The 15,855-nt window shown below is 43.2% G+C and overlaps 1 protein-coding gene across 1 annotated transcript; it reads left to right on the top strand.

Moving 5' to 3' along the window:
- Positions 1–1,782: 1,782 nt before the first annotated feature.
- MRPL17 (mitochondrial ribosomal protein L17) lies at positions 1,783–3,221 on the top strand. Its single transcript, XM_017664624.3, has 3 exons — positions 1,783–2,005; positions 2,314–2,382; positions 2,703–3,221. The coding sequence occupies exons 1-3, from the start codon at positions 1,832–1,834 to the stop codon at positions 2,976–2,978; spliced, it is 519 nt and encodes a 172-aa protein (XP_017520113.1). The 5' UTR covers positions 1,783–1,831; the 3' UTR covers positions 2,979–3,221.
- The last annotated feature ends 12,634 nt before the right edge of the window (positions 3,222–15,855 follow it).

Below are 15,855 nucleotides of genomic sequence, written 5' to 3'. Positions count from 1 at the left end.
CCTACCCCCTTCATCCTCCACCCAGCTTTTCCGTGAGCATTTTGGAAAGACAAGCGCTCCAAGAGGAATGGGTGTATAACTAGAGCTGTCAATCCAATGATCTCAATCAAAGGAATCCTGTCAATCAAAGGAAGTCCCTCCCAGCTAGGACAGGATAAATACACCCTTCCCTAAAAGAACAGGACCTTTGTCTACCTTGAAGCTGGCCCAGTCCTCCCTTGGAGCGCATTCAAATAAAACATTTTCTCTGCTTTGCCCGTGTGTCCCTTTGCTGTTGTGTCCCTGCCTTTCAATTCTTTGTTTCGGTGGGGATGAGAACAGGAGAACAAACTCAACCCATAACAAAAGCTGTAAAAATTGATCCCAAAGAAACAAGACACAGACAGTATCATAATTTCAGGAATTTAATGTGAAATGTGATTTGTATAAATCTGCCAACGTATCCTTACATATCCTTATATTTAAGACTTTTCCTAACTATTTATACATCTATTGCTCCTAATACAACTTTTCAAAATTAAAATTAACAAGAAGTGTTCTCTGGCCACTTAGAATGAAGACAGAATGACAAATCTAAGTATGCTATTGATTAAATATCAGTATGTGAAGACAAGTGTATTAGTTTCCTGGGGCTTCCACAAGAAAGTGTCACAAACTGAGCAACTTACAAAAAGAAGTTTATTGTCTCACAGTTCCAAAATCAATGTGTCTACTGGGCCATTAATTCTTTGAAGGATCTAGAGAAGAATCTGGTCCACACCTTTCTCTTAGTTTCTGGTATTTCACAAATCCTTGGCAATCTTGGCTTGCAAATGTATAACTCCAGTCCCTCTTCTTGGTCACCAGGGTTCTTCTGCGTATCTTTCGTCTTCACATGGTTATCCACTCCAAGTGTCTTTCTCTCCATTGTGTTATTTTTATAAGGACACCAGGCATTTGGATTGGATGCCCACCCTATTCCAGTATGACCTCATCCTAATTAATTGCATCTACAATGACTCTATTTCCAAATAAGGTCGTATTTTAAGGTACAGTGGAGGAGGTTGGGAGGGGTTAGGACTACATATATTTTGGCAGGAGGATGGAATTCAACCCAGAACAAGGAGAGTTTTGACAAAAGTCATTGCAGATTTGCAGATATTAAGGCTCAAAACAGAAACTATAATGCTATTGTACATTACTTTAACTTAAATGCGCTGGTATGTTTTTTCCCTTCTTAAAAAATACATTACGTAATTACAAAGTATTAACCCATTGAGTGCTGTAATTTTTCTTCAACTGGGATGATTATATATACTTCAACAAAAGAACACTTTATCTGAGGGTCTTTTCTGAGCATCACTGTTACTCGTTCATTTCACCGTTACTACGATAAATGATACTGGTAAAAAGTGAGGCGCCCAGGCTGGCAGATACCCCGGCTCGCCACCGCTCAGGGCACCCCAGGGCCTGCATTACGCGACCCCTCCGGGCGCCTTTCCCCTCAGATACTCACTTGCCCAGCAGTCTCCGCGGCGGAGATTCCCATCGTCCTACAGGACACAAGACAACTGACGCAGCACCAGAGAAACCCGAAGGGCGGCTCGTCGCACACTAGGGGGCGCCTAGTTCCCTGGGCCGATGGGCAAGCGCTCGCACTCCTCTGATGGAGGTCAACATCCCCTCTCCGCCCTCCCCCGGGGTGCCAACGAGGCAGGCTCCCACGCTCATGCGCAAACACGTCCACCACGCACCTCGGTACGGCGCATGCGTCCTCTAGAACCCGCCTCTCCGCCGGGTCTCCTCTAGAGCTTCCGTTTCCGGCCCCACAGTGGTGGGGAGAAGCGTGAAAATGCGGGTTTCCGTCGCTGTCGCCATCTCCCATGGCCGCATATTCCGCCGCCTGGGCCTCGGTCCAGAGTCTCGCATCCACCTGTTGCGGAACTTGCTTACGGGACTAGTGCGACACGAACGCATCGAGGCCTCATGGGCACGCGTGGATGAGATGAGGGGCTACGCCGAGAAGGTGAGGGCGGGACTCTGGTCCACCACGCAGGCCTGGCCTGAGGGGGAGGGATGGTGCCGGACGTGGGGAAGAAGTGGGCCCTCCCTGGTCACTCGGAATGCCCAAAGTTGAACTTCCCAGTACCCTGAGCTGAGCTCATTATTCCGTCTCCTCAAATTAAGACTGGTTAGGGCTGCGGGGTTAGGGGTGGCCTTCCAGGAGGAAGATGCTTTGCTAGTGGAATGAATGGATTGCAGTACGGCATTGGAGAAATATGATTGAAGCCTCCTTTCTTGCTCGGATTTATCAGTGATATTATGCTCTCACAGCTCATCGACTATGGGAAGCTGGGAGACACCAATGAACGAGCCATGCGCATGGCTGACTTCTGGCTCACGGTGAGTGCATCCTTTCTGCCTCCCAAATCTCATACCTGGGGAATAGGACCTTAAAGGAAAGGGGCCTGGGCAGAATTAAGCCAAGATACTCACTTATGGACAAAAGTTATGAACTAAGAAACGTGTGTCTTAAGTTAGATGAATTCAGTGTGAACTTGAATTTGCACAACCACTTGTAACTGACTCCTGTGTAACTCTGGCTCTACCACATCAGTGGCTGTGTGTATTTGGACTTTACCTTTGGGAGTGCTGAAAGAAAGTTAAATGTCTCTGCAGTGGTGCCTGACTCTGCTCTCTCCTGGATAACTCTCTCCTTCTAGGAGAAAGACTTGATCCCAAAGCTGTTTCAAGTTCTGGCCCCTCGGTACCAAGGTCAGAATGGGGGCTACACGAGAATGCTGCAGATACCAAATCGGAATAAGCAGGATCGGGCCAAGATGGCAGTGATCGAGTATAAAGGGAACTGCCTACCACCCCTGCCCCTGCCTCGCAGAGACAGCAACCTTACACTCCTAAACCAGCTGCTTCAGGGGCTGCAGCAGGACCAAGAAGCAAATATCCACAGCTCCCACACAGCTCAGACACCAAGGATTTAACTGGAGCCAAAGGGTGTATGGCCCTCATCAGTGCCCATGATCCCAGGCCTTTGGAGCTCTTCTAATCTCTAGGAAGAACTGGAGCTAGAGTTGTAAAATGGACAATCTTCCTGGAGTACAGAACTTTCTGGGGAGCCAGATAACCATTTCTTTGCACTATAGATAAAATTCCTTGTATGAATACATGTAAATTGTTTTTTTTCCCTCTGCCTGATATTTCTGAACAATGAGAATTATCCAAGTGCTCAGTCTCCTTGGGATAGTAAATTCATGGTGTATGTTTCTGTTTATAGATGTGGGCTGTTTGGTTAGCACTGTTTTGTTTCTTTTAATGCCAGTTTATATGGGGAATGCATCCTATAATTCCAGACTGACCCCAGAGTTTTGATATCTAGCATAGAGACTGAACTGGGATTTCTTAGAGAAGGAGTACTTCCTGGAACGGTGGGAGAGTGAACATCTAGAAATGAACCTTTGGTAATAATCTGGTACCCTAATAACCTTCAAGGAACACTACAGCCATTCCTCTGCTTCTAGACAGGATCATACATTACTCTCCTGTGCTCCCCTCAAGCCCTGAAGGGGCCTCCAAGGAGAGGACCTGAACACACAGATGTGCCGCCATCCTGGCCAAGGGGCTGAAATTCAGCAGAGGATGTTGGCCTCCAGGATAAGCTCCTTCCTCTTGGGGTGGGGGTGAGTGGTTGTGAAGGAGAGGGTTGAAGTGGGAGGAGGATTAGGAAGTTAAATCTGCTGGGAATTTCCTGGAAATTTTTATTGTCAAATCTGGGTCATTGTGGGAACTAAGAAAAGGGAAATCCGGCTTCAGAATGGCCAGGGCGTATGAGAAGGAGGAGATCCTTTATATGCACTCTTTACTGTGAAGCCAGACTTGGCCTAGCCAGGCTGCCCATCCCTCAGCCTCAGAGGCTTGACTAGGGAGGATTTGGAGCTGTCGTCCTGCCTGAACACTTGATAGCAGGTCCTGACAGTTTCCATATCCCTAGTACAGTGAGGAAAGGCGATTTTATCTTAGGCTGGCTTTCAGAGGGTATTTGGTCCACTGAATTAACCCATCCATTATCTGAGAGAGTAATGGGGAAAGTGGAGGGGTCGCTGGTCTAGCAGATAGACACTAGCCTCTGTGACAGCTACTTTGATGCTATTTGACTACAGCTGCTCTAGTCTGAAACCTGCTCCTGAGAGGGTTCTCCATCTCTTTACCTTTATTCCAACTTGTCCTTAACATTATTGTCAGAAAGCTCTTTCTGATACATTCTGAGTAACATAGTAGACATTCAAAGCATTTATGAGTAAATGTACAATTATGCATGCTTCTCCCCCCAGATTCAACCCTTTTCTATCCTCTTGGCATGAACATTCACTTTAGATATTTTGGAATCATCCCAAGAGAAAGCACTTTCCTTAAAATACGTCTTTAAGTATTGGTAATAGGTGGGTTATGGCTGAACCTCTACAGCTTTTCCTCCTAGCCTCCAGAAATATACCTTCCTTTGGGGCTTTCAGCAGTTGGTAAGTGCCTCTTAAGCGTCTGCTAGTACCCAGCATAATTCTGGGTACTAGGGATACAATCCTTATCAAGTGTCTGCCATGTCAGGCCCTAGGCTAGGTACTCGGGGTATAGAGATGAGAAGAAACAGCTTACGCCATCAAGGAACCCACAATCTAATGGGCCACTCCCCCTGCCACAGTGGTCTCAAGGGATGCTGCATCTGGTTTAATATTTTAGCCCACAGAGTACAAGACTCCTAGAACACTTAACTAAAGGCTCAGGGATAACACAAGGGAAATAATAATGTATTAGTTTTTGTAATCTGGCTATAAGTGATAACTTTTCTCCTCAGTGGAATATGCCTTCAAGTCCATCTAGGCATTAGGATTAATAAATTCCAAACCCCCAAGGGATGGGCCCAGATACACTGGAATTCCCTGTCTTTCAAAGGTTCTCTGTCTCAGGCTCCAGTTCTTAACTGCAAGGTTGATAGTTATGCCCACTCGCTTCAAAAATGAACCTACTCTAGCCTCAGCAGATGAATGACATAGAAGCCTGATATCCAGAAGAGACAACTACAAAAGCCAGGAACTGTTCCCTTACATACGTCTTTACGTGTAGTCAATAAGTCATGATTTTATTTCCATGTTTCTCAAATCTGCAGTCACCTCTCCTCAGTCTGAGATCCAAGACATCTGTATCCTGGATTACTGCAACAGGCTCCTTGTTTGCCTCCCTCCATACTGCAGACAGTGATAGAAATCTTGTACTTTAATTCTCTGATACAATCAGTGGTTCCTCCTTTCCTATGGGGAAAGATTCTAGGTTCCTTACTACAACTGCTTGGTGACTAGCCATCTGCTTAGTACTCTAGCTACTTACCTTCCCTCATTTCACACTCCAGAAGCATGAGAGTCCTTATTTTGAATGATTCCCTATGCACAACTCCCTTCACCACCTTTTGTTTATGCAGTCTCTACCACCCAGAGAACCCTCCCCCTTTTATGTACCTAACTTGAACACAAACTTTTGGCATCTGGGCGGCTCCTCTGACCATCCCCACACCTAAGTTCATTACTTTGTGAACCTAGGTAGGAAAAACAGTATTTCCATTACGCAGTGAATGACCACCTTGCTTTACCATTCCCTGCACTGGGCTGGTTCCTAAACATCCACCCCAGATTTGTCTAAGGCAGTTATACTATTTCCATCCCCTTGCTACCAGTGGGTTCAGGGATGGACAGGCCTACTGTAATTTGCATTAAGAATCTAGTCTGCTCTGCTGGATAAAAGTAAGGTAGCATGTTAGTCTTGGTGCACAGGGGGCAGGCCAGACAACCAAAACTGTATAGTAATAATTTTCTTAAGTGATTATTCCTATTTGAGCTGGGTGTTTGGTTTTTTGTTAATTGCTACTAAAAGTAATCAGATATATTAATTTGTAATGAATAAGTTTCTCAAAATTTTTTTTACTATGGCTCAGCTCAAAAAAATCTACATCAGAAAACAGTATTTATATATAATTGAAACAAAAACATCACAAAAGATTATTTACCTTTTAGAAATATGCACACTAATATTGTCTACTCTTCTAGTTCACTTTTTTTTAAAAAGCTGGTCCCAATTCAATATACTGGTTTTAAAACTCACTAATGGGGATAACCTATTATTTGAAACATACTGATCTTAACCAGCATTACAGTGACTCACCATTGCCTTTGCTGGATAAAATCCAGACTTATATCATGACACAAAGGCTTATGGCCTGGCTCAGCCACCTCTCAGCCTCTTTTCCTGCCATTATTTGCTGCCACCCTTCATAGGAAACTACTTATTTTTCTCTAATACATCATTCCTTTGTGTATGATGTTGCCTCTACTATAATGCTTTGCCCTGTTTCAAGTTACCTCCTACCTGTCATTTAAATCTGCTCAGAGGTCACATTTTTTAGGCCCTCTGCAAACTCCACATCCCCCTCCAAACACAGCTATGTCCCTTCCTGGTGGGCAGTACAGTCCTCTGGGCATACACCTATCAAAGCATTCATCACACTATTAATACAATAACTTGTCTACTTGACTGACTCCTTCACTCAGTAGAGCTCCCAAAGCCAAGCACTAGAACTCATTCTCCTGGATAACTTCCTACCATAGGACCTGACAGATGCTCAACATATGTTTATTAAAGAATGAGTAAGCTACATGTTCTCCATGAAATTCAACTCTCCAGCTGGGCTTTACAAAACAAGGTACTGTGTTCAGGTTTAGTGATGAGCTACACTGCTGAGTATACTAAGGCTAAAGAAATGGGCTCCTTCCTCTCCAGGGATTTACATACTCAAAGTGACTGTCAAGAATGTGTGTTTAATGCATGTCCCACACATTTCATATTCCAATTTCCTGAAATATTTCTAACCAGTCTACAGACACAAAACACCTATGTATTTCTCAAGACAGCCAAAAGCTGAAATGATGCCTCTTTTGCAAAGTATTCACTGAATTCCCCAAGCAAAGCTAGGCACTTTTCTGGTGGTCATTTTCACACTGTATATCCATTGTGGCACAGTTACACTGTTCAGCACCCATTACTAGACAGTGAAGTTCTTTAGAGTAGGGGACATACCTAATTCAATCTTGGGCCACCCAGTAGAGAACATGGGACAAAATGGGCATCTGTAAGTGTCTATTGGTTGAATCAATGTGGTCTACTAAGTTCTGCCTAGTTCTGCATTTTGGGCTCACTAACTCCTCCCTTCCTGGGTTTCCTCCTACTTCATCAGAAAAAGACCTTCCTGCATAGCTAACTGCCCATTGTTCACTATTGGGTAATGTCTGTACCTTTAAGGCTTTCCTCTCTGTGCCCTGAAATGAATGAGCATATTCTAGCTCTCTGATTCTAGGACATGAATTTGGTAAAGTGGAGATTCCCAAAAACAGAACTGGTCTGTGTGCTTGTATTCTGAGGAAAGAAATTTAAAGTTTTCTGACAGTTTTGCAATCTGTTCCACAACACATCTATTTTGTTGTTGTTATCATTAATCTACAATTACATGAAGAACATTATTTTTCTAGGCTCCCCCCTTCACCAAGTCACCCCCCAAACTCCTTTACAGCCACTGTCCATCAGCATAGTAAGATGCTATAGAATCACTGCTTCTCTTCTCTGTATTTCACAGCCCTCCCTGTGCCCCCACACACATTGTACATGCTAATCATAATGCCCCCTTTTTCCCCACCCTTATCCCTTCCTTCCCACCCATCCTCCCCAGTCCCTCTCCCTTTGGTAACTGTTAGTCCATTCTTGGGTTCTGTGATTCTGCTGTTGTTTTGTTCCTTCAGTTTTTCTTTGTTCTTAAACGCCACAGATGACTCAAATCATTTGGTACTTGTTTTTCTCCACCTGGCTTACTTCACTGAGCATAATACCCTCTAGCTCCATCCATGTTGTTGCAAATGGTAGGATTTGTTTTCTTCTTATGGCTGAGTAATATTCCATTGTGTATATGTACCACATCTTCTTTATCCATTCATCTACTGATGGACACTTAGGTTGCTTCCATTTCTTGGCTATTGTAAATAGTGCTACGATAAACATAGGGGTGCATCTGTCTTTTTCAAACTGAGCGGCTGCATTCTTAGGGTAAATTCCTAAAAGTGGATTTCCTGGGTCAAATGGTATTTCTATTTTGAGCTTTTTGAGGAACCTCCATACTGCTTTCCACAATGGTTGAACTGTCTAACCCCATAAACAAAAGTAAATTCAAAATGGATTAAAGACCTGAATGTAATTCATGAAACCATAAAACTCTTAGAAAAAACATAGGCAAAGATCTCTTGGACATAAACATGAGCGACTTCTTCATGCACATATCTCCCCAGGCAAGGGAAACAAAAGCAAAAATGGGGAGCCAGGATGGCGGCATGAGTAGAGCAGTGGAAATCTCCTCCCAAAAACACATAGAGCTATGAAAATATAACAAAGAAAAATCTTCCTAAAATAGAGACCACAGGACACAGGACAACATCCAGACCACATCCACACCTGCAAGAACCCAGCGCCTTGCGAAGGGGGTAAGATACAAGCCCCGGCCCGGCGGGACCCGAGCGCCCCTCCCCCCGGCTCCCGGCGGGTGGAAAGAAACCGGAGCGGTTTTTTTTTTTGGCGAGCGCTTTTTGGAAGCCTTAAAGGGACGGGCCCCCGTTGCTAGGGAGGCAGGGTGGCGGGACCGGTGAGCAGGTGCCTGGGACCGGCGCCTGAGGACAAAGAATATCCCGCGTTTCTCCCTGCGGGACCGGCGGGCGGGTGCCTGAGACCGGTGCCTGAGGACAGAGGAAATAGCGCGTTTTTCCCCTTTTTTTTTCTCTTTTTGGCGAGCGCTTTTTGGAAGCCTTAAAGGGACAGGGACCCCAGTGCTAGGGAGGCAGGGTGGCGGGACTGGTGAGTGGGTGCCTGGGACCGGTGCCTGAGGACAAAGAATATCCCACGTTTTTCCCTGCGTGACCGGTGGGCGGGTGCCTGAGACCGGCACTTGAGGACAGAGGAAATCGAGCGTTTTTCCCCTTTTTTTTTTCTCTTTTCTGCGAGTGCTTTTTGGAAGCCTAAAAGGGACAGGGACCCCGGTGCTAGGGAGGCAGGGCGGCGGGAATGGTGAGCGGGTGCCTGGGACTAGTGCCTGAGGACAAAGAATATCGAGCGTTCCTTCCCTGCGGGACCGGTGGGTGGGTGCTCTTTGGAAGCCTTGAAAGGACAGGGACCCTGGTGCTAGGGAGACAGGGCAGCAGGACCAGTGAGCGGGTGCCTGGGACCGGCACCTGAGGACAAAAAAAAAGAAAAAAAAATCGCTTGTTTTTTCCTTTTTTTTTTTTTTCTTTCTTTCTGTTCCCTCTCTCATTGTTGCTGTTGTTGTTTTGGTTTGGAGAGTGCTTTTTGGAAGTCTTAAAGGGGCAGGACAGGTCACTTAGACCAGAGGCAGGGAATCTGGGGATCTCTGGGCACTCTAACCCCCTGGGCAGCAGGGAGCACAGAGACCCCTTACGGAGATAAATAGCCTCCTGGCCGCTCCCCCTCCAACGGGGCTCCACCATTTTGGAGGAACAGCCCCAGCCAGGCCAAGCCCACAGCAACAGCGGAGATAAACCCCAAAGCAACTGGGCAGGAAGCAGAAGCCCTGTCTGCGCACAGCTGCCCAGCACAAGCAACTAGAGGTCGCTATTCTCCCAGGAAAAGGCTACAAACCAACAAGAAGGGAAGCTCTTCCAGCGGTCACTTGTACCAGCTCTGCAAACTATCTCTATCACCATGAAAAGGCAAAACTACAGGCAGACAAAGATCACAGAGACAACACCTGAGAAGGAGACAGACCTAACTAGTCCTCCTGAAAAAGAATTCAAAATAAAAATCATGAACATGCTGACAGAGATGCAGAGAAAAATGCAAGAGCAGTGGGATGAGATGCAGAAAAAAATGCAAGAGCAGTGGGATGAAGTCCGGAAGGAGATCACAGATGTCAGGAAAGAGATCACAGAAGTAAAACAATCCCTGGAAGGATTTATAAGCCGAATGGATAAGATGCAAGAGGCCATTGAAGGAATAGAAGCCAGAGAACAGGAACGTATAGAAGCTGACATAGAGAGAGATAAAAGGATCTCCAGTAATGAAACAACACTAAGAGAAACATGTGACCAATACAAAAGGAATAACATTCGTATTATAGGGATACCAGAAGAGGAAGAAAGAGGAAAAGGGATAGAAAGTGTCTTTGAAGAAATAATTGCTGAAAACTTCCCCAAACTGGTGGAGGAAATAATGGAACAGACCATGGAATTATACAGAACCCCCAACAGAAAGGATCCAAGGAGGACAACACCAAGACACATAGTAATTAAAATGGCAAGGATCAAGGACAAGGAAAGAGTTTTAAAGGCAGCTAGAGAGAAAAAGGTCACCTATAAAGGAAAACCAATCAGGCTAACATCAGACTTCTCAACAGAAACCCTACAGGCCAGAAGAGAATGGCATGATATACTTAATGCAATGAAACAGAAGGGCCTTGAACCAAGGATACTGTATCCAGCACGACTATCATTTAAATATGATGGCGGGATTAAACAATTCCCAGACAAGCAAAAGCTGAGGGAATTTGCCTCCCACAAACCACCTCTACAGGGCATCCTACAGGGACTGCTCTAGATGGGAGCACCCCTAAAAAGAGCACAGAACAAAACACCCAACATATGAAGAGTGGAGGAGAAGGAATAAGAAGGGAGAGAAGAAAAGAATCTCTAGACAGTGTATAGAACAGCTCAATAAGCGAGCTAAGTTAGGCAGTAAGATACTAAAGAGGCTAACCTTGAACCTCTGGTAACCACGAATCTACAGCCTGCAATGGCAATAAGTACATATCTCTCAATAGTCACCCTAAATGTAAATGGACTTAATGCACCAATCAAAAGACACAGAGTAATAGAATGGATAAAAAAGCAAGACCCATCTATATGCTGCTTACAAGAAACTCACCTTAAACCCAAAGATAAGCATAGACTAAAAGTCAAGGGATGGAAAAACATATTTCAGGCAAACAACAGTGAGAAGAAAGCAGGGGTTGCAGTACTAATATCAGACAAAATAGACTTCAAAACAAAGAAAGTAACAAGAGATAAAGAAGGACACTACATAATGATAAAGGGCTCAGTCCAACAAGAGGATATAACCATTCTAAATATATATGCACCCAATACAGGAGCACCAGCATATGTGAAGCAAATACTAACAGAACTAAAGAGGGAAATAGACTGCAATGCATTCATTGTAGGAGACTTCAACACACCACTCACCCCAAAGGATAGATCCACCGGGCAGAAAATAAGTAAAGACACACAGGCACTGAACAACACACTAGAACAGATGGACCTAATAGACATCTATAGAACTCTACATCCAAAAGCAACAGGATATACATTCTTCTCAAGTGCACATGGAACATTCTCCAGAATAGACCACATACTAGCTCACAAAAAGAGCCTCAGTAAATTCCAAAATATTGAAATTCTACCAACCAATTTTTCAGACCACAAAGGTATGAAAGTAGAAATAAATTCTACAAAGAAAACAAAAAGGCTCACAAACACATGGAGGCTTAACAACATGCTACTAAATAATCAATGGATCAATGAACAAATCAAAATAGAGATCAAGGAATATATAGAAACAAATGACAACAACAACACTAAGCCCCAACTTCTGTGGGATGCAGCGAAAGCAGTCTTAAGAGGAAAGTATATAGCAATCCAGGCACACTTGAAGAAGGAAGAACAATCCCAAATGAATAGTCTAACATCACAATTATTAAAACTGGAAAAAGAAGAACAAAGGAGGCCTAAAGTCAGCAGAAGGAGGGACATAATAAAGATCAGAGAAGAAATAAACAAAATTGAGGAGAATAAAACAATAGCAAAAATCAACGAAACCAAGAGCTAGTTCTTTGAGAAAATAAACAAAATAGATAAGCCTCTAGCCAAACTTATTAAGAGAAAAAGAGAATCAACACAAATCGATCAACATAATCAGAAATGAGAATGGAAAAATCACAACAGACTCCACAGAAATACAAAGAATTATTAAAGACTACTATGAAAACCTATATGCCAACAAGCTGGAAAACCTAGAAGAAATGGACAACTTCCTAGAAAAATACAACCTCCCAAGACTGACCAAGGAAGAAACACAAAAGTTAAACAAACCAATTACAAGCAAAGAAATTGAAACAGTAATCAAAAAACTACCCAAGAACAAAACCCCGGGGCCGGACGGATTTACCTCGGAATTTTATCAGACACACAGAGAAGACATAATACCCATTCTCCTTAAAGTGTTCCACAAAATAGAAGAAGAGGGAATACTCCCAAACTCATTCTATGAGGCCAACATCACCCTAATACCAAAACCAGGCAAAGACCCCACCAAAAAAGAAAATTACAGACCAATATCCCTGATGAATGTAGATGCAAAGATACTCAACAAAATATTAGCAAACAGAATTCAACAGTATATCAAAAGGATCATACACCATGACCAAGTGGGGTTCATCCCAGGGATGCAAGGATGGTACAACATTCGAAAATCCATCAACATCATCCACCACATCAACAAAAAGAAAGACAAAAACCACATGATCATCTCCATAGATGCTGAAAAAGCATTTGACAAAATTCAACATCCATTCATGATAAAAACTCTCAGCAAAATGGGAATAGAGGGCAAGTACCTCAACATAATAAAGGCCATATATGATAAACGCACAGCCAGCATTATACTGAACAGCGAGAAGCTGAAAGCATTTCCTCTGAGATCGGGAACCAGACAGGGATGCCCGCTCTCGCCACTGTTATTTAACATAGTACTGGAGGTCCTAGCCACGGCAATCAGACAAAACAAAGAAATACAAGGAATCCAGATTGGTAAAGAAGAAGTTAAACTGTCACTATTTGCAGATGATATGATACTGTACATAAAAAACCCTAAAGACTCCACTCCAAAACTACTAGAACTGATATCGGAATACAGCAAAGTTGCAGGATACAAAATTAACACACAGAAATCTGTAGCTTTCCTATACACTAACAACGAATCAATAGAAAGAGAAATCAGGAAAACAATTCCATTCACCATTGCATCAAAAAGAATAAAATACCTAGGAATAAACCTAACCAAAGAAGTGAAAGACTTATACTCTGAAAACTACAAGTCACTCTTAAGAGAAATTAAAGGGGACACTAATAAATGGAAACTCATCCCATGCTCATGGCTAGGAAGAATTAATATCGTCAAAATGGCCATCCTGCCCAAAGCAATATACAGATTTGATGCAATCCCTCTCAAATTACCAGCAACATTCTTCAATGAATTGGAACAAACAATTCAAAAATTCATATGGAAACACCAAAGACCCCGAATAGCCAAAGCAATCCTGAAAAAGAAGAAGAAAGTAGGGGGGATCTCACTCCCCAACTTCAAGCTCTACTACAAAGCCATAGTAATCAAGACAATTTGGTACTGGCACAAGAACAGAGCCACAGACCAGTGGAACAGATTAGAGACCCCAGAAATTAACCCAAACATATATGGTCAATTAATATTTGATAAAGGAGCCATGGACATACAATGGCAAAATGACAGTCTCTTCAACAGATGGTGCTGGCAAAACTGGACAGCTACATGTAGGAGAATGAAACTGGACCATTGTCTAACCCCATATACAAAGGTAAACTCAAAATGGATCAAAGACCTGAATGTAAGTCATGAAACCATTAAACTCTTGGAAAAAAACATAGGCAAAAACCTCTTAGACATAAACATGAGTGATCTCTTCTTGAACATATCTCCCCGGGCAAGGAAAACAACAGCAAAAATGAGCAAGTGGGACTACATTAAGCTGAAAAGCTTCTGTACAGCAAAAGACACCATCAATAGAACAAAAAGGAACCCTACAGTATGGGAGAATATATTTGAAAATGACAGATCCGATAAAGGCTTGACGTCAAGAATATATAAAGAGCTCACACGCCTCAACAAACAAAAAACAAATAACCCAATTAAAAAATGGGCAGAGGAACTGAACAGACAGTTCTCCAAAAAAGAAATACAGATGGCCAAGAGACACATGAAAAGATGCTCCACATCGCTAATTATCAGAGAAATGCAAATTAAAACTACAATGAGGTATCACCTCACACCAGTAAGGATAGCTGCCATCCAAAAGACAAACAACAACAAATGTTGGCGAGGCTGTGGAGAAAGGGGAACCCTCCTACACTGCTGGTGGGAATGTGAATTAGTTCAACCATTGTGGAAAGCAGTATGGAGGTGCATCAAAATGCTCAAAACAGACCTACCATTTGACCCAGGAATTCCACTCCTAGGAATTTACCCTAAGAACGCAGCAATCAAGTTTGAGAAAGACAGATGCACTCCTATGTTTATTGCAGCACTATTTACAATAGCCAAGAACTGGAAGCAACCTAAATGTCCATTGGTAGATGAATGGATAAAGAAAATGTGGTACATATACACAATGGAATACTACTCAGCCATAAGAAGTGGAAAAATCCAACCATTTGCAGCAACATGGATGGAGCTGGAGAGTATTATGCTCAGTGAAATAAGCCAAGCAGAGAAAGAGAAATACCAAATGATTTCACTCATCTGAGGAGTATAGGAACAAAGGAAAAACTGAAGGAACAAAACAGCAGCAGAATTACAGAACCCAAAAATGTACTAACAGGTACCAAAGGGAAAGGAACTGGGGAGGATGGGTGGGCAGGGAGGGATAAGGGGGGGGAAGAAGAAGGGGGGTATTCATATTAGCATGCATGGGGGGAGGGAGAAACGGGAGGGTGGGCTGCACAACACAGAGAGGACAAGTAGTGACTCTACAACATTTTGCTAAGCTGATGGACAGTAACCGTAATGTGGTTGTTAGGGGGGACCTGATATAGGGGAGAGCATGGTAAACATAGTATTCTTCATGTAAGTGTAGATTAAAAATTAAAAAAAAAAAAAAAGAAAGAAAGAAAGAAAGAAAAGGGGGATTACTCCTTAACAGGATAAAACTATTGGTAAATCAAAGATCAACACATGCTTTAAATATCCTTAATGTTGATCACTTAAAGGGTGTCAGATTATCAGCTATGGAGGTACTCTTTTCTGATAATATTCCTTTCTCTCAATTAAAAAAAAAAAAAAAAAAAAAGCAGTTACTGTGTGCTAACCTCCAATGAGTTCTGCACAGTGGTATAGAGGGCATGTCAAAGTGTGGGCAAAGGGTCTGTTTGTTTCTATGCAGAAGATCAAGGCCTAGCTTAGATACCCAGAAAATGAACTAAGATACGATATGAGGAGGAGCTTCCTGCATCAGCACTCTCTGGAGGACTTGTGCCGGGGGATGATCATCAAAAAGCCTCCCCAGGGATCCGGACGATGCTGCGGTTGTGGCTGCATCCAGCCCACCGTCTCCTGGACTTGCCATAGGAATGAGGAGGGAGATGTCTAGGCTGGCATGTGCATACAGTGAGACAACGAATTTGACCGGATCTGTACTGTTGGAACTCAACCAGGAGTTGGGAGGGGTGCAAGTTGTAGCACTCCAAAATCTCATGACTATAGACTATCTATGGTTAAAAGAACATATGGGATGTGAACAGATCCCAGAAATGGGCTGCTTTAATTTGTCTGATGGTTCAAGTACAGTTGGACAATATCCATCATATCATAGATAAATTTTCACAAATGCCTAGGGTGCCTAAATGGTTTTCTTGGCTTCACTGGAGATGGCTGGTAATTATAGATTTGCTTTGTTTATGTCACCGT

Source organism: Manis javanica, chromosome 11 (assembly GCF_040802235.1).
Source record: "Manis javanica isolate MJ-LG chromosome 11, MJ_LKY, whole genome shotgun sequence".
In the NCBI taxonomy this organism is placed as follows: Eukaryota; Metazoa; Chordata; class Mammalia; order Pholidota; family Manidae; genus Manis; species Manis javanica.
Note: the sequence above shows the minus strand (reverse complement) of the source record. Positions and strands in the feature narration are given on the sequence as shown.